We start from the raw sequence: 19,388 nt of genomic DNA, 5'->3' as shown, positions 1-19,388 counted from the left end.
TTTAGCAATGAGGCTTATAGAGAAATGGAGCTTGGAGATAACAAAAATGTGGACCAAGGCTTCATTACATTGAGCAGTCCGAGTTGCAGTTTTTTGTAGCAGCCAAAACAATAGCTTAAGTCTTCCTGATTTTAACTGAGGAAATGTTATTGCCAGAAAGGTTGACAGCACAGTATTAAACTGTTGGAGACATCCAGCGTTGTCTTAGGATGAAGTCAAAAGATGGTTAAAATCTTTAATTTTAAAGAAAATGGTTTTAGTAGGACTGTGTGTATAATTAATCATAGAAAACGCTTTGTAAATAAACACACGATATTTCAGATGTAGGGAAAAATTAGGGACTAATGGGCCTTTTTATTCATACTGAGTATTGGAAAAACCATTATTGCTAAATGAACCACTTAATATTAACTTTAATTGTTTTGTCATGTAGGTACGTATGTCAAAAGAAACTGACTCATCTTGGAAGCCTACTTTTATCGTAAAGCCAGATGGAGGATCCCAAGGTGATGGAATCTACCTCATTAAAGATTCTAATGACATCCGAATGTTGGCCAACCTCCGCAGCAAGCCAGCAGTGGTCCAGGAATATGTCAGCAAGCCATTGCTGATCGACAAACTGAAATTTGACATTAGGTTGTATGTCTTGCTCAAGTCGCTTGAGCCCCTGGAGATCTACATAGCCAAAGACGGTCTATCTAGATTTTGTACAGAGCCATATCAAGAGCCTAACATTAAAAATTTTCATCGTGTATTTATGCACTTAACAAACTATTCCCTGAATGTCCATAGTGGAAATTTCATCCATTCTGACAGTGTAAATACAGGAAGCAAAAGGACTTTTTCAAGTATTGTGGCCAAGCTTTCTATGAGAGGCTTTGATGTGAAGAAAATGTGGTCAGATATTATCACGTTAGTAATTAGGGCTATTATTGCATTGGTTCCTGAATTAAAAGTTTATCATCAAACATATATTCCTCCAGGGAAGCCTGGACCTACATGCTTCCAGGTCAGTATCATGTATTGCATATTCTTTACAATACTACTGTGTTAACATCCATGAATCTAAGTGTTGTGAATTTTATGCTTAAGCCATTAGTCTTTCTTTGCATTGCTTAGTCCTTTAAGTTTCTTAACCCTACATCCAACTTTCACTAAGATAAAAATAAAATACTGCAGATGCTGAAAATCTGAAATAAAAGCAGAAAATGCCAGAAAAATTCAACAGGTCTGACAGCATCTGTGGAGCGAGAAACAGAGTTAATGTTTCGAGTCCATAAGACTCTTCAGAGGACTTGACGTTAATGCTGTTTCTTTCTCCACAGATGCTGTCAGACCTGCTGGGTTTTCCCAGCATTCTCTGTTTTTATTTCAGATTTCACTGATCACCTCAAGCTTTTTGCTTTCAAGAAGACAACTTGATGTTTGTGCCAAAACTATCTGAAAATTCATTTGAAATGGGTTACTAGGAAGTACCAGATAACAGCCCAGAATTAACTTTTCTCTGAGGAAATAACCACCTCTACTTGGTATTTCCCACGGCATCATTAATAATTAAACTCTGCATTTCTGGTCTGCAACCAAGTGCTAAAAGAGTATGATAACCAGAGTTATCCAATACAGAATATGGCTGCCAATGATCTAATAATTTTTATCTATGTATCATTTTATTTAACTTGATTTCTTAACTATCATCATAGTTCAGACTTTTCACAATAAAGGAAGTAAATCTGAGACTAAGGTTACAGCAAGCAAATAGGCATGAGTCAAAAGCCACAACAAGAATCTGTCCCTAATTTTCTGTCTGAAAAATTAAGATGGATATTAAAGCTACCCCCATAGCCAGTCTTCTAGGTGCCAGAAATATGCAGCCTCTGTAGGTAGATGTGGTGAAATAAATGACATCACAGCAGTGGATGCCTGCTTTCAGATGTTTGTATATTTGTCCTAGTACTGCCTGGCTGCCAACCTGATGAGGTGCTGTTCAGTGGCCAGAGGGAATCAGTGTCTTATGAAATGATGATGCTACTTGGAGAGAAAAAAAATTGTCTGGTCTCATTGCAAGTTCATCTTTGTGGTGGGTCATTAAATAGCAATATTGAGAGGCATTAATGCCTCTGCAACCCTGGAAGAAAATTTAGGATGAATATGCTACTTAAAAATAAAGCTAAATAGTACACTCGCACGCAACACAAAATTATCCCAATGATATTCTAGTTGATTGACATATACCATGGCTTATTTTTGTGAGAGTAAGTTCTGTTTAGTTTTTTGAAGTTAAGATCCCCATAGAGATTGCTAACCTTTAAAAAAAGAGATTTGAGTTCCCAGTGACCGATTCAAAGGATCACGTGACAGGATTTTGAATTTTAACACTTTTACTGTAATAAACAAACTAAAATCAACATTGCCTATTAATTAATATTTAGTCAGAAAGACATTAAACTACAGAAAAGAGATCTCCCCCACCTCCCCCCTCCTTAACTTCCTAACACAGACAAAAAGCATGCTATGTTTATATGTTACATTGCACTCTCTGCAGAAGAGTAGTCTTTAAAGAAGCTAATGCAAAATTATTCCCATCTCTCTGAGCTCCCTCCTCCCTGTTTTGCTGAGTTCAGTGCCCGTTGAAAGTTATTTTCCTCAGTCCTTTCGGAATTCCTGAACCGGCTTCCAGCAGCAAGGCCCAAGCCACTCCTCCTGGCCATGCCGGGTCAATTTTCCACTGCCCTTCAATTTTCACAGGTCCCATCTCTTTGACCAGAGAACAAGCTCCCACCAGCTTTCTGCCTGGTGGCAAACAAAGACCAGCCTTTTCCTCTAAAGTTCGCAACAGGTTTGCTCTCTCTGCCTGCCCCCTCGCGATCTCTCTCTCACACTGTCTCTCAGCCTGCCCCGCTTGCGCGCTCACCTGCTCGCCCTGTGTAGATGCAAGTGCATGCCCTCTTCCCCCTCGCTCGCAGAACCTGTAGGAGGTCATATGCTCCATTTTATCTTGAATTAAGAGACAGTTTAGAACATAACCATCTTTTAAAACCTCACACTCTTAACAAAGTAACCCAACTCCTATAAATTTTACATATTTCAGCTGATATCTGTTCATTTCTAAGTTTCAGTTCAAAAGTTTTCATTCTGCACTGAACATCATAGTTTACAACTATATCATCTTTAGAGTTATAAAATATTCTGAATATTTAAATACTTTGGTATGATGAGGCTCTTTGAAGAGATTTATAAATAGGGTCTGCCTTGTACTGAACTGTTGCAGGCTTGTTTGTATTCTATCTGCAATTCATTGGGTTATAAGGTTGCCTGCTTTAATCGTAACTTATTAAGTATTTTGTAGACCAGCACAGGATAGTTTCTGGAAATGTAAAACTGACTATGACTGCAATAGCACATAAAAGGAGCTCAGGTTGTGTTCTAAAACATGAGCAATTTATCAGAAATTCGAATAATATTACTTTCCTGGAGCTCTCTCCCACCCTTATGTGAACAAACAAAGTGAGTCTCAAAAGTAGAGGGCACAGAGGAAAAATCATTAGAAATACATACAATTTTAATAAGCAAAACAAAAAATATGAATTATGTAAAATTCTAGTGATTTAGTTTCTGCAGTGCACCTCCATATAACACAAAATCCTTACTTCTAAACAACATGTAGTGGCTGTGGTAATAAGGTATGCATGCAGACATAAAATACTTGCCCTAGATTCTGAATTTCATGGATTGCACTTATCTGGCACATAGACCGGTTCTTGTGTCAATCTCGTCTAGAGGTATATGGTGAGATTTCCTGCAGAACTCATTTATAAATGCTGAATGGAAAAATCAGTGTTAAATACAAATGCAGCACCGCTAATTTTTGTCCATTTTGAGTTCCAACTTTACATGAGTTTTTTTAAAATTGTGTATTCCCCTCATGTTTTTGTCCATGTTTGTATTGCATATATGGCGTCTGAAATAGAACACTGATTCTTCACGGCAAGAACTACTTAACCTTGCACAAGGAGAAGTGTAAATCTCAGTTCAATCTGCGTATGAATTTCTGTTGCTCATTTGAGATACCTAACCTTCTATATTCAGGCCTACTGGAAAGAAACCTAATTCTGGTTTAGCCTCTAATTTTTGCATTTATGTCCAGTAGCAAAGATTAATTTGACCATCTCTGCTATGATGTCAACTTAGACAGCTTTCAACACTAGTCTCAGAGCCCAAAAACTGAACTATTTAGAATTGCCTTCTGAGGTTAACATCCCTATCAGATGTAGTTTTACTTTTAAGTGATGTGTATAGTGTTGATGCGCTAATGACTTCACTCTAGCAGTACCTTCTGCCATGATGCGTCGAAGAAAAATGACACGTCACAGTTATGCTGAACTTTTCCAGGAAATTTTGCACAATGGAAACAGTGCATGTAACAGAGTGCAATGCTAATATGAAAATTCAAGTGGAAAATGCAGGCAAAGTGAAATGATAATCTTTCATTTTATATGCTGACATAAATGTTTTACAAAAATAACTTAGAAATTACAACACTAAAACAGATTGTTTGATCCAACCATTCCATATTGCTGTTTATCCTCCATACGCCCCTTTACTACAACTACTATCTAACCTATTCTTAAATTTTGATGTCTCTGATTCAATCTATAACACCAGTGGTGCATTCCACATACCTCAAAACCCTCTGTGTAATACCTCTCCTGCTGTCTACACCAAATCTCCAACATTAAATATACATTAAATTATTAAAAGTATGCATTTAATATGTGTCCCCTCATTCTGGATCCCTCGACCACTGGGCTCAGCCTTTTTCTATGTACCCACTCCCAAACTTTCATTTTCAAATTCTCAAATTGCCTTTATTCTTCTGTCCTAATGAGCTGTAGGCACCATCCTCTTCAATTTTAGTTAATAATTTTATCTACAGCATTCTGAAACTTGACATTGTCTCCCTTTTTAAAAAAAACATTGTTGTTCCACTGTCTTGTGTGCCAATATCTCTTTTCGCCTCACCTCATCTTGTTAACTCCTTTCTAAAATTTGCCCTATTCTAATCTGCTATTGTTTTTGTATTAATATTTTCTCTTTCCGTTGGGACCTTTAAACCTTATATTATGACCACTACTCTCCCACATTTAACTATAAACAGATAGGATGATAATTGCGATGAAATACTGAAATATAATAGCCATTACTTCATCAAGTTCCATTTTTGTTTACACAGATTTTAGGATTTGATATACTTCTCATGAAAAACATGAAGCCCGTTTTATTGGAGGTGAATGCCAATCCCAGCATGAGAATAGAGCATGAACAGGAGGTAAGGGGCCTAGAGCTAGATGGTACACTAAAGTGTTTGCCCTAACACATCAAAGGAAAACAGCTGGCTAAGATGCTATTTAAGTTGTTCCTTGTCAACCCTTAAAAAATCCTTAGAAAAGGAGGTTAAGATTAATTATAATTTGATAAAGGTAGCAGATGCATTGACTTGACTAACAGTGCCCAGTGTCACTTTGTTTCAAAATTAACTGATTTGATACTATTAGCTGAGAGAGGCAGTGCTGATATTGACAACAGAGGTCATTTTAATTTAGTGGACTTGATCATTTAAGACTTCCTTTGTCAAGCTCCTACAGTTGCACCTCAGTCACATTGTGCTGAACCAATATAGCATTTTCTTCACTATCTGTTAAATTTCACTTCTGCCTGGCTACACGGACAGAATGGCCTCCGTCATCTTGATTTGTCATCTGAGCAGGCAGTGTTGCACTTTGAAGACGTTGTTCAGCTTGTATGCCCAGATATACTGTGAAGGTAATACGCTTGCAGTTTGAATTCATGTTTGGATAACAATTTGAATGTACCTGCCCTGTTCACCCTGGGCTATTTTGCCTTGAGCATATAGGTAGTATTGCCACATTCTGATAGAAGTGATTGCACATTTTATTTGAACTTCTTTCTGATTATGTTCTTGTAAAGTTTATTCTTCTACATTAAATTTAAGTAAATTACTGTACCTTAGAAGGGAATGGACAATACATGGATTTTAGTGAAATAGTAAAGTGCGAAATTGAAAGGGACCTAGGAGTTTTGGTACACGTGATCTACAACATCTACAGCCGTTGGAACATACCCAGTAAAGAACGTTGAACTGCATTGCCAAAAGAACAGAATGGAAGGCATGGTCAAATTAAATACTATTCCGATCAGATCATATCTCTAGCATTATGTTAATTTTGGTCACCATGATATGAGGGGAATATTGAAGGTTTTTTATTTAATCTTTCATGGGAAGTGGGTGTCTCTGGCTAGGCCAGCATTTATTGCCCATCCCTAATTGCTCTTGAGAAGGTTGTGGTGAACTTGAACTGCTGCAGTCCATGTGCTGTTAGGAAGGAAGTTCCAGGATTTTAACCCAGTGACAGTGAAGGAATAGTGATATAGTCACAAATCAGGATAGTGTGTGGCTTGGAGAGGGACCTCTTCAGATGGTGCTATTTGCGTGCATCTGCTGGACTTGTCCTTCTAGATGATAGAGGTCATGGGTTTGGAATCTGCTGTCGAAGAAGCCTTGGTAAGTTGCTACAGTGCTTCTTGTAGATGGTACACATTGCTGCCGCTATGCATCGGTGGTGGAAGGAGTGAATATTTAAGGTGGTGGGTAGGGTGCCAGTCAAGCAGGCTGCTTTGTCCTGGATGGTATGGAGCTTCTCGAGTGTATTTGGAGTTGCACTCATCCAGGCAAGTGGAGAATATTCCATTACATTCCTGATTTGTACCTTGTAGATGCTGGACAGGTTTTGGGGAGTCAGGAGGTGAGTTACTCGCTGCAGGATTCCAAGTCTCTGACCTGCTCTTGTAGCCACAGCATTTATTGGCTGGCCCAGTTCAGTTTCTGGTCAATAGTAACTCCCAGGATGTTGATTGTGAGGGATTCAGTGATGGTAATGCCATTGAATGTTAAGGGGAGAAGATTAGGTTCTAGCTTAGGAGGTAATTCAGACATTTGAAGGATTTAAAATTCAGAAGGAGGTGGTATTGAATAGACTGTCTATATTTAAAGTTGAAAAAAGCACCAGTACTGGATGAGATGCATCCAACGATAATAAGAAAAGGGATACTGCGGAGGCATTGGCCATAATTTTCTGGTCCTCCTGAAACTCTAGGTGGTGCCAGAGGGCTGGTGAATTGCAAATGTTCCACCTTTTTTCAAAAAGGTGTAAAGTTAAGCCCAGCAATTACAGGCCAATCAGTTTGACCTCAAGATACTTGACTGACAAGGGAGTCGGAGTATAGGGCCCACAGAAAGTAGAGGCCACAATCAGATCAGCCATGATGTTATCAAATGGCAGAGCAGGCTCAAGGGCTCAACAGCCTACTCCTCCTAATTTGTATCGTATGGATATAAATCCTAAGCCTGAATGTTGTCCATGACTCGCTACATATGAACATGGACTGCTTCAGCATCTGAGGAGTCAAAAATGGTGCTGAATATTGTGCAATCATCAGCAAACATCACCACTTCTGACCTTATGATGGAGAGAAGGTCATTGATGCGGTAGCCGAAGATAGTTGGGGCATTAACCTGAGGAACTCCTGCAGCGATGTCCTGGGATTGAGATGATTGATCTCCAACAAACGCAGCCATTCTCCTTTGGACTAGGTATGACTCCAACCAGTGGAGAGTTTTCTCCCTGATTCCCTTTCACTCCAGTTTGCTAGGGCTTCTTGATGCCACACTTGGTCAAATGCTGCCTTGAGGTCAAGGGCAGTCAAGCTCATTTTAACCTCTAGTTTTGTCCATGTTTGGGCAAAGGCTATAATGATGTCAGAAGCTGAGTCACCCTGGCAGAATCTAAACTGAATGGCAGTGAGCAGGCTATTGCTGAGTGCTCCTTCATGGAACTGTCGACAACACCTTCCATCATTTTGCTGATCATCGAGAGTAGACTGATGGAATGGTAATGGGCTGGGTTGGATTCGCCCTACTTTTTGTGGACAGGACATAACCTAGGCAAGTTTTCACATAGCCAGTGGAGTAATTGTACTGAAACAGCTTGGTTAAGGGCATGGCCAGTTCTGGAGCCCAAGTATTCAATACTATTGCCGGAATATTTTCAAGGCCCATAGCCTTTGTGTTGTCAAGGGCCTTCAGCCGTTTCTTGATATCACATGGAGTGAATCGAATTGGCTGAAGACTGGCATCTGTGATGCTGGGAGCCTCAGAAGGAGGCCAAGATGAATCACCTGCTTGGTACTATTGGCTGAAAATGGGTACAAATGCTTCAGCCGTATCTTTTGCACTGCTATGCTAGGCTCCCTCATCATTGAGGATGTGGGGTATTTGTGGGGCAGTCTCATCTGGTTAGTTATTTAATTATCCACCACCATTACATAAGAACATAAATAGGAACAGAAGTAGGCCATTTGGCTCCTTGAGCCTGCTCTGCCATTCGATGTTCATGGCTGATCTGTTTGTGTTTCGATTTCCATATTCCCATCTAACCCCGATAACCTTAGATAGATTCTTATTAGGCAATGGAATCAATGTCTGCCTTAAAAATATTCAATGACCCCACTTCCACCACCTTCTGAGGCAGAGTTCCAAAGTTGCACAACCTTTAGAGAAGACATTTCTCCTCATCTCTGTCCAAAAAGGGTGACCCCTAATTTTAAAACAGTGCCCCCTAATTCTGGACTCACCCACAAGATGAAACATCCTTTCAACATCCACCTTGTCAAGGCCATTTAACAGGATGTGGCAGGGCTTTAGGGCTTAGACCTGATTTGTTAGTTGTGGGATCGCTTAGCTCTGTTTATTAATGGTGCTTCCACTATTTGGCATGCAAGTATTCCTGTGTTGTAGCTTCACCAAGTTGGCACCTCCATTTTTAGGTATGTCTAATGCAGTTTCCGGCATGCCCACCTGCAAGTATTTTTTTAAACCAGAGTTGAGCCCCTAGCTTGATGGTAATGGTAGAGTGGGAATTATGCCAGACCATGAAGTTACAGATTTTGATTGAATACAATTCTGCAGCTGCTGATGGCCCATGGACTATCTTGGATAACCAGTTTTAAGATGCTGGATCTGTTTGAACTCTAATCCATTTAGCACGGTGGTAGTTAATTTTATTAATTCAAGGGATGTGGGTGTTGTTAGCTAGGCCAGCTGGTATTACCCATCCCTAATTTTCCTTGAGAAGGTGCTGGTGAGCTGCCTTCTTGAACTGCTGCAGTCTGTGGTGTAGGAAAACCCACAGTGCTGTTAGGGAGGGAGTTCCAGGATTTTGACCCAGCAACAGTGAAGGAACGGCGATATAATTCCCAAGTCAGGATGGTGAGTAGCTTGGAGAGGAACTTCCAGGTGTGGTGTTCCCATGTGTCTGCTGCCTGTTTCTGCTGCCCTTGTCCTTCTAGATAGTGGTCGTAGGTTTGGAAGGTGCTATAAGGAGGCATGGTGAATTCCTGCAGCGCATCTTGTGGATGGTACTCCCTGCTGCCACTGTGTATCAGTGGTGGAGGGAGTGAATGTTTGTGGATGGAGTGCCAATCAAGTGGGCTGCTTTGTCCAGGATGGTGTCAAGTTTATTGAGTGTTGTTGAAGCTGCACTCATCCAAGCAAGTGGAGAGTATTGCATTACAGTCATGATTTGTGCCCTATAGATAGTGAACAGGCCTTGGGGAATCAGGAGGTGAGTTACTCACCACTGGATTCCTAGCCTCTGACCTTTTCTTCTAGTCCAGTTCAGTTTCTGGTCAATGGTAACCCCCAGGATGTTGACAATGGGGGATTCAGTGATGGTAATCCCATTGAATGTAAAGGGGCAATGGTTAGATTCTCTCTTGTTGGAGATGGTCATTGCCTGGCACTTGTGTGACACAAATGTTATGTACTACTTGTCAGCCCAAGCCTGGATATTGTCCAGGTCTTGCTGAATTTGGACATGGACTGGTTCAGTATTTGAGGAGTTGCAAATGGTGCTAAACATTGTGCAATCATCAGCAAACATCCCCACTTCTGACCATATAATGGAAGGAAGGTCATTGATGAAGCAGCTGAAGATGGTTGGACTGAGGACACTACTCTTTGGAACTCCTACAGTGATGTCCTGGAACTGATGATTGATCACCAAAAACGACAGCCATCTTCCTTTGTGCTAGGTATGACTTCAATCAGCAGAGTGTATTTTACGATTTCCATTGACTCTAGTTTTGCTAGGGATCCTTGATGCCACACTTGGGCAAATGCGGCTTTGATGTCAAGGGCAATCACTCTCATCTCACCTGGAGTTCAGCTCTTTTTGTCCATGTTTGAACCAAGGCTGTAATGAGGTCAGGAGCTGAGTGATCCTGGCAAATCCAAACTGAGCGTCAGTGAGCAAGTTATTGCTAAGCAAGTGCTGCTTTGATAGAACTGCTGATGACCCTTTCCATCACTTTACAAATGATGGCAAGTGGATTGATGGGGTGCTAATTTGCCAGGTTGGATTTGTCTTGCTTTTTGTGTACAGGACATACCAGGGCAATTTTCCACATTGCCAGTGTTGTAGCTGTACTGGAACAGCTTGAGTACGGGCATGGCAAGTTCTGGAGCATAAACTTTCAGTACTATTGCTGTAATGTTGTCAGAGCCCATCGCCTTTACAGTTTCCAGTGCCTTCAGCCATTTCATGATATCACATGGAGTGAATCGAATTGGCTGAAGACTGGCATCTGTGATTTTGGGGACCTCTGGAGGAGGCCGAGATGGATCATCCACTCGGCATTTCTGGCTGAAGATTGTTGCAAATGCTTCAGCCTTGCCTTTGCACTGATGTGCTGGGCTCCCCCATCATTGAGGATGGGGATACTTGTTGAACCACCTCCTCCACTGAGTTGTTTAATCGTCCACTGCCATTCATAACTGGATGTGACAGGATCGCAGAGCTTCGACCTGATCAGTTGGTTGTGGAATCACTCAGTAGCTAGACCAGGTCAGTCGTGGTCCTACCAAGGCATTGAACTTCCCCACCCACTGTACATTCTGCGCCCTTGCCACCCTCCGTGTTTCCTCCAAGTGGTATTCAACATGGAGCAGCAGTGATTCATCAGCTGAAGGGGGGGCAGAATTTGGCAATCAGGAGGTTTCCCTTCCTGCGTTTGATCTGATGCCATGAGACTTCATGGGATCTGGAGTCGATGTTGAGGATTTCCAGTGCAACTTCCTCCTGACTGTATTATACCACTGTGCCACCACCTCTGGTGGACCTGTCATGCTGGTAGGAAACGAGATAACCTGGAACAGGCTAGGGGAAGTGATGGCGTAGTGGTATTGTCACTGGACTAGTAATCCAGGGTAATGCTCTGGGGATCCAGGTTCGAATCCCACCTCGGCAGATGGTGGAATTTAAATACAATAAAAGTCAAATAATGACCATAAGAAAAACCCACCTGGTTCACTAATGCCCCTTTATTTTGTTGTCCTTACCTGGTCTGGCCTACATGTAATTCCAGACCCACAGCAATGTGATTGCCTCTTAAATGAATGCCCTCTGAAATGGCCCAGCAAGCCACTCAGTTGTTTCAAACCGCTACAAAGTCACAAAAAAGGAATGAAACTGGAAAGACCACCCGGCATCAACCTAGGCAATGGAAATGACAATGGCAATCTTGGCCCTGTCAACCCTGAAAAATCCTCCTCACTAACACCTGGGGGCTAGTGCCAAAATTGGGAGAGCTGTCTCATAGACTAGTCAAGCAACAGCCTGACATAGTCATCCTCATGGAATCACATCTTACAGACAATGTCCCAGACACGACCATCACCGTCCTTGGATATGTCCTGTCCTGGTGGCAGGACAGACCCAGCAGAGGTGGCGGCACAGTGGTATACAGTCAGGACGGAGTTGCTCTGGAAGTCCTCAACATAGACTTTGGACCCCAGGAAGTCTCATAAGGTCAAACATGGGCAAGGATACCTCCTGCCGATTACCACATACCACCCTCTTTCAGTTGATGAATCGGTGCTTGTCCATGTCGAACACCACCTGGAGGAAACACTTGAGGGTGGCAGGGCGCAGAATGTACACCAGGTGGGGGACTTCAATATCCATCACCAAGAGTGGCTCAGTAGCACCACTACTGACCGAGCTGGCCGAGTCGTAAGTGACATAGCTGCTAGACTGGGTCTGTGGCAGGTGGTGAGGGACAAACATTCTTGACCTCATCCTCACCAACCTACCTGCCACAGATGCATCTGTCCATGACAGTATCGGTAAGAGTGACCACCGCACAGTCGTTGCGGAGATGAAGTCCGCCTTCACGTTGAAGATGCCCTCCATCATGTTGTGTGGCACTACCACCGTGCTAAATGGGATAGATTTCAAACAGATCTAGCAACTCGAGACTGGGCATCCATGAGGCGCTGTGGGCCATCAGCAGCAGCAGAATTGTACTCAAACACAATCTGCAACCTCATGACCTACCATATCCCCCACCCTACCATTACCATCAAGCCAGGGAATTAACCCTGGTTCAATGAAGAGTGCAGGAGGGCATGCCAGGAGCAGCACCAGGCATACCTAAAAATGAGGTGTCAACCTGGTGAAGCTATAACACAGAACTACTTGCATGCCAAGCAGCAAGTGATAGACAGAGCTAAGCAATCCCGCACCCAACGGATCAGATCTAAGCTCTGCAGTCCTGCCACATCCAGTCGTGAATGGTGGTGGACAATTAAACAACTCACTGGAGGAGGAGGCTCCACAAACATCCCCATCCTCAATGATTGGGGAGCCCAACACATCAGTGCAAAAGATAAGGCTGAAGCATTTGCTACAATCATCAGCCTGAAGTGCTGAGTGGATGATCCACCTGGGCCTCCTCCAGAAGTGCCCAGCATCATAGATGCCAATTTTCAGCCAATTCAATTCATTCCACGTGGTATCAAGAACGGCTGAAGGCACGGGATAGGGCAAAGGCTATGAGCCCTGATAATATTCCAGCAATAGTACTGAAGACTTGTGCTCAGGATCTTGCCGCGTCCCTAGCCAAGATGTTCCAGTACAGCTACAACACTGGCATCTACTGGGCTATGTGGAAAATTGCCCAGATATGTCCTGTACACAATAAGCAGGATAAATGCAACCCGACCAGTTACCGCCCCATCAGTCTGCTCTCGATCATCAGTAAAGTAATGGAAGGGGTCACCAGCAGTGATATCAAGTGGCTCCTGCTTAACAATAACCTGCTCACTGACACCCAGTTTGGGTTCCTCCAAGGCCATTCAGTTTCTGACCTCATTGCAGGCTTAGTTCAAACATGGACAAAAGAGCTGGACTCCCGAGATGAGGTGAGAGTGACTGCACTTGACATCAAGGCCGCATTTGACTGGGTGTTGCATCAAGGAGCCCTAGCGAAACTGGAGTCAATGGGAATCAGGAGAAAACTCTACTGGTTGGGAATACACCTAGCATAAAGGAAGATGGTTGTAGTTGATGTCCAAGACATCACTGCAGGAGCTCCAAAGGGTAGCGTCCTAGGCCCAACCATCTTCAGCTGCCTCATCAATGACCTTCCTTCCATCATTTCAGAAGCGGGGATGTTCGCTGATGATTGCACAATGTTCAGCACAATTTGCAACGACTCAGATACTTAAGCAGTCCTTGTCCAAATGCAGAAGACCTGGACAATATCCAGGATGGGCTGACAAGTGACAAGTAACAAGTAACTTTTGTACCACGCAAGTGTCAGGCAATGACCATCTCCAGCAAGAAAGAATCCCGCCATCGCCCCTTGATGTTCAATGGCATTACCATCACTGAATCCCCCACTATCAGCAGCCTGGGGTTACCATTGACCAGAAACTGAACTGGGCTAGCCATATAAATACTGTGGCTGCAAGACCAGATCAGAGGCTAGGAATTGTGTGATGAGTAACTCACCTCCTGACTCCCCAAAGCTTGTCCACCAAGTCACAAGTCAGGGGTGTGATGGAATACTCCCCTATTTCCCTGGATGAGTGCAGCTCCCACAACACTGAAGAAGCTTGACACTGTCCAGGACAAAGCAGCCCGCTTGATTGGCACCACATCCACAAACATTCACTTCCTGCACCACCGAAGCACAGTAGCAGGAGTGTGTACCATCTACGAGGTGCACTGCTGGAATTCACCAAGGCTCCTTCGACAGCACCTTCCAAACCCACAATCACTACCATCTAGAAGGACAAGGGCAGCCAATAGATGGGAACACCACCACTTGGAAGTTCCCCTCCAAGTCACTCACAATCCTAACTTGGAAATATATTGCCGTTCCTTCACAGTCGCTGGGTCAAAATCCTGGAACTCCCTCCCTAACAGCCCTATGGATGTACTTGCACCACATGGACTGCAGTGGTTCAAGAAGGCAGCTCACCACCACCTTCTCAAGGGCAACTAGGGATGAACAATAAATGCTGGCCCAGCCAGTGAAGTCCAAATCCCGTGAATGAATTAAAAAAAACAAAAAAACATTGGCTGTAAGGTATTATTCCATGAATATGACTGTCAGGCTGTTGCTTGACTAGTCTGTGGGACGGCTGTCAAAATTTTAGCATACACCTCAGTTGTTAGTAAGGAGGACTTTGCAGGGTCCACAGGACTGCTGTGACAATGTCTTTTCCGGTGCCTAGGTCAGTGCTGGGTGGTGTTATGAGCAGGATAGGAGGAATGCAAAGTTGACCTAGCCCCACTACTCCACAGGTCACACCATTAGTTTAAACATTTGATTCACTCACCAAAATGACCAAACATTTATCTTTGCTACTGTTACCCAGAATAAGAGACTTTAACCAGGCTCCTTCCAATAAACAACAAAGATTAGTTTATTACAAAACCAGTCTTTTTGAATAGAAAGGCAAAGCTTATTAACATAGTGTGGAAGATGAAACTTTTATCTATATGAAAGTATACTAATTAGACACACCCCTCCCTCTCCCCCAAAAAAATAGAGGAACTCTGCCAAAGTTTCAAAGTTAGTGGTTCAAGGGAAAAGGAAAGATGATAGAGTTCTTAAAATGGCATCTGGGTTATATGGCTGGTGTCTCTGTGCTGGCCTGCGAAACAGTTGATGACTTTTGCACTGCTTTTCAGGTGGACTCGACTAACACTTACAGGTACTCAATTCCAGTATGTAGCAACTTAGGAGCAGCTTACATTTACTTCCGGCTCTGGACTGCAAAAAGGCTGTAGTCTTCTGCACAAGAGTTGGTTTTTTCTCTTCTTGAAGCAAAACCAAAACCAACACCAACTTTTAAATACAGTTTTTCCAGGCATGGGTTTTTTTCAGAGCCATAAACTACCATGTGACTCCTTTCCTGTAAAAGGATTTTTTTTCCAGGGATAGCGGTCGGAGTCCTGCACTAGCTGTTTTTAAGGGACAGTGTCTTTTAAAACACAGATATTCTTCCAGAATCATCTTAGTCCTTGAAGGTTAACCATTTTCTGTGATTAAAGTGTTCATGACAGTGGTTCCTCCAGTTTCATTCCTTTTTGAATTTTCTGTAGAGGGTTGATTCAACTGAGTGGTTTGCTAAACCATTTCCGAGGGCATTCAGTGTTGAAGGCAGTGCAAAGATAAACAACAAGACTGATCACTAGTGTTCAATGTTTGAGATATGAGAAAAAACTTGGAGAGATCTTTGTTTTTCAGCTAAGGAAAGAGGCATCTTAAAGTGACCTAAAGAGGTGAACATAAAGTTGATCTCAGGAAGTTCTTCTTGGCGCAAGGAATGATCAGTGCTTGGAATGGATGTAAGGATAGAATAGTGAAAGTAAAGCTCTGTAATCATTTAATAAACAATTAGATGCTGCAGTGAAAGGACTTCAGGGTATTTCTGGATGGATGCACTAAGTTGGACTGATTTGCCCTTCCTCATCTATAATTACCTTGTGAAGTAGTCTATTATTTCTTGGGAAACTTGTATATTTCATTTCTTTCCAAATTATAAAATCCCCTGCTGAATTAGCTGAACATTTTGTGGTGATTAGAATTTGATACATTTATATTTTGTAAAAACTTAACGTTGCCAGCAGTAGTTCCATTGCTAATTAGAATATTTCAGCAGTAAGGATGCTGTACTAATTACTACATGTTTCAAGCAAAACACCTTTCTCCTTGATCCAATCAGGTTTTGCAGGCATCAGTTGTGGCTCAGTTGGTAGCACTCTTGCCCCTTCAGTCAGAAAGTTCTGGGCTCAAGTGCCACTCTGTGACTTGAGCACACAAATCAAGGCTGGCACTCTAGTGCAGTACTGAGGGAGTTCTGCAGTGTTGGAAGTGCCATCTTTTGGATGAGACGTGTTACAAAAGTATGATAATTTTCATAATATTTTTCTGATTTGTTGTAAGATAGGTTTATGGGTGTGAATGTAGATGGTTCTGTCTCTGTGATTTAATTACATTTGGAGTCAGGTGGACTACAAGCTTGAAATTATCAGAAGAAGCTAGGTGTAGAAATGTACTTGAAATCCTAATGAGCAAACGTAGATACTGTCTTAGCATGTAAGGTGTGAAGGGATTGTTTGGATTTCAAAGGAATGTTGGTCTGTTTACAACTAGCCAGATAAGCAAGGCTAAGGAGTGTGTTTATTTTTTCCAAAGGATAAAGACAATATTGGCAACATGAAAGTTGTACTTTGGGAAAGGTACAGTTCCAAAGACATGTGGAACAATGGAATTTACATATTAAAGAGAGAGAAATCTATATAAAGGAGAACGAAAGGCTATGTTGAGGCCCATGTAAGATCTAACAGGAGTATGTGAAACAGCCTTGAAGAAGCCTCCAGCCATTTGTGCATAAGCCTGTTGTGTCCAGTAACTAAGTTGGAGAAAGCCATTTGGAATTCCACTGTCAAGAGGGCACTGTATTAACTAGCTGTGTTTTTTTAAACCTAAAATCTATTTTGGACTGTTACTTTAAATGGGGTGTGTAACTGAGAGTCAGGTTAATTAGGAGTTTTAGGAGTTGTTATAGTATTAAGTAATTATAGTCTTATGTATTGCTTGAAAACTTTTATTTTGTTAATAAATATTTTAATTTAATTTTTAAAAATCTCTAAAGGCCTTGGTAGACTCATTACTTCTGAATTCAGTGCACACACCTCTTAATAAAGACAAATTGCAAAACTTTTGATAGCATGACCAAGTTTCCTTGTGTATTTGGTTCGCCTGGCAAATATCACCTGTCACGTTGTAACAAAAGTGGGGGGATATTTAAAATTCCTTAAATGGTTTGGAGTTGGTTAATCTTAAGGCTGCAAATACGAGAAGCACATTGAGCTCAGAAGCTGGTGTCAGAGATTTTAAAATGGTAAGACTGCAAAAATGGCTTTATCCATGGCTAAAACTTTTCTGGAAGTAGAAGATATAACTCTGATTGGATTACAAAACCTATCTAAGGATAAGTTAACAGAATTGGCAGATAAATTGCAGTTGAGGTCAACTTTAGGGGCAAAGAAAGCAGACATAGTTGAAGTAATAGCACAGCATTTGAAGTTGGAAGGGATACCTAAAACTAGTGAGTCACAGCTGGAGGTAGTGAGACTTCAGTTACAAATGAAGAAGCTTCAACATGAACAGGCAATGGAAATGGAAAAACTGGAATTGAAAAGGCTAGATGCAGAGGAAAGGGAAAGGAAAGAGAAAGAGCTTTCCAAAGGGAGAAAACAGGCAGGAGAGAGAAAGAAAACAGGAAAGGGAATTGGAACTGGAGAAATTAGCAAAGGAGGAAAGGGAGAAGGGAAGACAGAGAAAGAATATCATCTTTGAAAACTGCAATTTAAAAAGAGATCTCAGATGCTGAGGAAGGTTCTGATCTGGAAACAACCACTTCCAGTCTAAAGCCCAGTGGAGAGATGTTTCAATTTGTACAAACTCTTCCAAAGTTTGAATAAAGGGATATAGAGGCATTCTTTATTTTATTTGAGAAGTTAGCTAAGCAGATGAAGTGGGCACAAGAAATCTGCACATTGCTTTTACAGTCTAGGTTAGTGAGTAGAGCTCATGAGGTTTATGCTTCACTGTCAGAAGAAGTATTAGTGGATTATGATGCAGTAAAAAAGGCTATTTTGAGTGCATATGAGTTGGTTCCTGAGGCATTCAGGCAGAAATTTAGGAGAAAAGGAAACAGCCTGGCAAACTTATATCGAGTTTGAGAGAGTAAACCAAAGTAATTTTGACCAGTGGGTGGATACAGGCATTAAAGGTAGAGACAACAAATGCAACTCTTAGAAGTAATTCTTTTGGATAAATTTAAAGATTCAATTCCCTCAAAGGGATGTTAGTCTGTTTATAACTAGCCAGGTAAGCAAGACTAAGGAATGTGTTTATTTTTTCCAAAGGTTACTAACAACATTGGCAACATGAAAGTTTTTATATTATGGGAAAGGTACAGTTCCAAAGACATATGAAACAATGGAACTTAACTATTAAAGAGAGAGAAACATATAAAGGAAAATGAAAGGCTATATTGAGGGCCATGTAAGATCTAACAGGAGCGTGTGAAAAACAGCCTTGAAGAAGCCTCCAGCCAATGTGCATAAGTCGGCTGTGTCTAATAACTAAAGTTGGAGAAAGCCATTTGGAATTCCACTGTCAATTGGTACTGTTAACTAGCTGGATTTTTAAATCTAAAATCTATTTTGAGCTGTTACCTTAAATGGGGTGTGTAACTGAGATTCAGGTTAATTAGGAATTTTAGGGGTTGAGTTAGTATTAAGTAATTACAGCCTGATGTATATGCTTGAAATCTTTTATTTTGTTAATAAATATTTTAATTTAATTTTTTAAATTTCTAAAGGTCTTATTGGACTCATTACTTCTGAATTTAGTGCACACATCTCCTTGTAATAAAGACAAATTGCAAAACTGTTGCAATAGCGTGACCAAGTTTATCTTATAGATTTGGTGGGCCTGGCACACATCAGCTGCCATGTCATAACTGACGTCAAACCTGCCTGCCCTCTTGGGTAGATATAAAAGATCCTATGACTGTATTTCAAAATAGAGCAGGGGTGATTTCACCAGTGTCATGGCTAATATTTATTTGTCTCAACTGATTTCCCAAAAATAAATTATAATGTCATTATCACATTGCTATTTGTGGGAGCTTGCTGTGCACAAAATGTTTGCCTCATTTCCTATAACAGTGCCTACACTTCAGAAGTACTTTGGTTGTGAAGCACCTTGAGACATCAGGAAGTCACGAAAGACACTATATATAAATACAAATTTTTTGTTTTAGGGTGGAGTTGGCTCACTCCCTGTTTATCTGTGAATCATATGAAGTACTTTATATTTCTGTACATTGACATGTTCCTGTGTATATTTGATTACAATAGCAATTAAATTGTCTTTGGGCCTGA

General features: G+C 41.5%; 1 protein-coding gene across 2 annotated transcripts in view; it reads left to right on the top strand.

The window, feature by feature from the left end:
• Window positions 1–19,388, top strand: part of ttll11 (tubulin tyrosine ligase-like family, member 11) — a 235,691-nt gene that overhangs the window by 81,392 nt on the left and 134,911 nt on the right. For both annotated transcript variants that reach the window (XM_041194133.1, XM_041194134.1), the window contains exons 4-5: window positions 434–1,009; window positions 5,231–5,326. In XM_041194133.1, the coding sequence (XP_041050067.1) occupies window positions 434–1,009; window positions 5,231–5,326 (672 nt within the window). The remainder of the gene's footprint in view (window positions 1–433; window positions 1,010–5,230; window positions 5,327–19,388) is intronic.

Source organism: Carcharodon carcharias, chromosome 8 (genome assembly GCF_017639515.1).
Source record: "Carcharodon carcharias isolate sCarCar2 chromosome 8, sCarCar2.pri, whole genome shotgun sequence".
Lineage (NCBI taxonomy): Eukaryota > Metazoa > Chordata > Chondrichthyes > Lamniformes > Lamnidae > Carcharodon > Carcharodon carcharias.
Note: the sequence above shows the minus strand (reverse complement) of the source record. Positions and strands in the feature narration are given on the sequence as shown.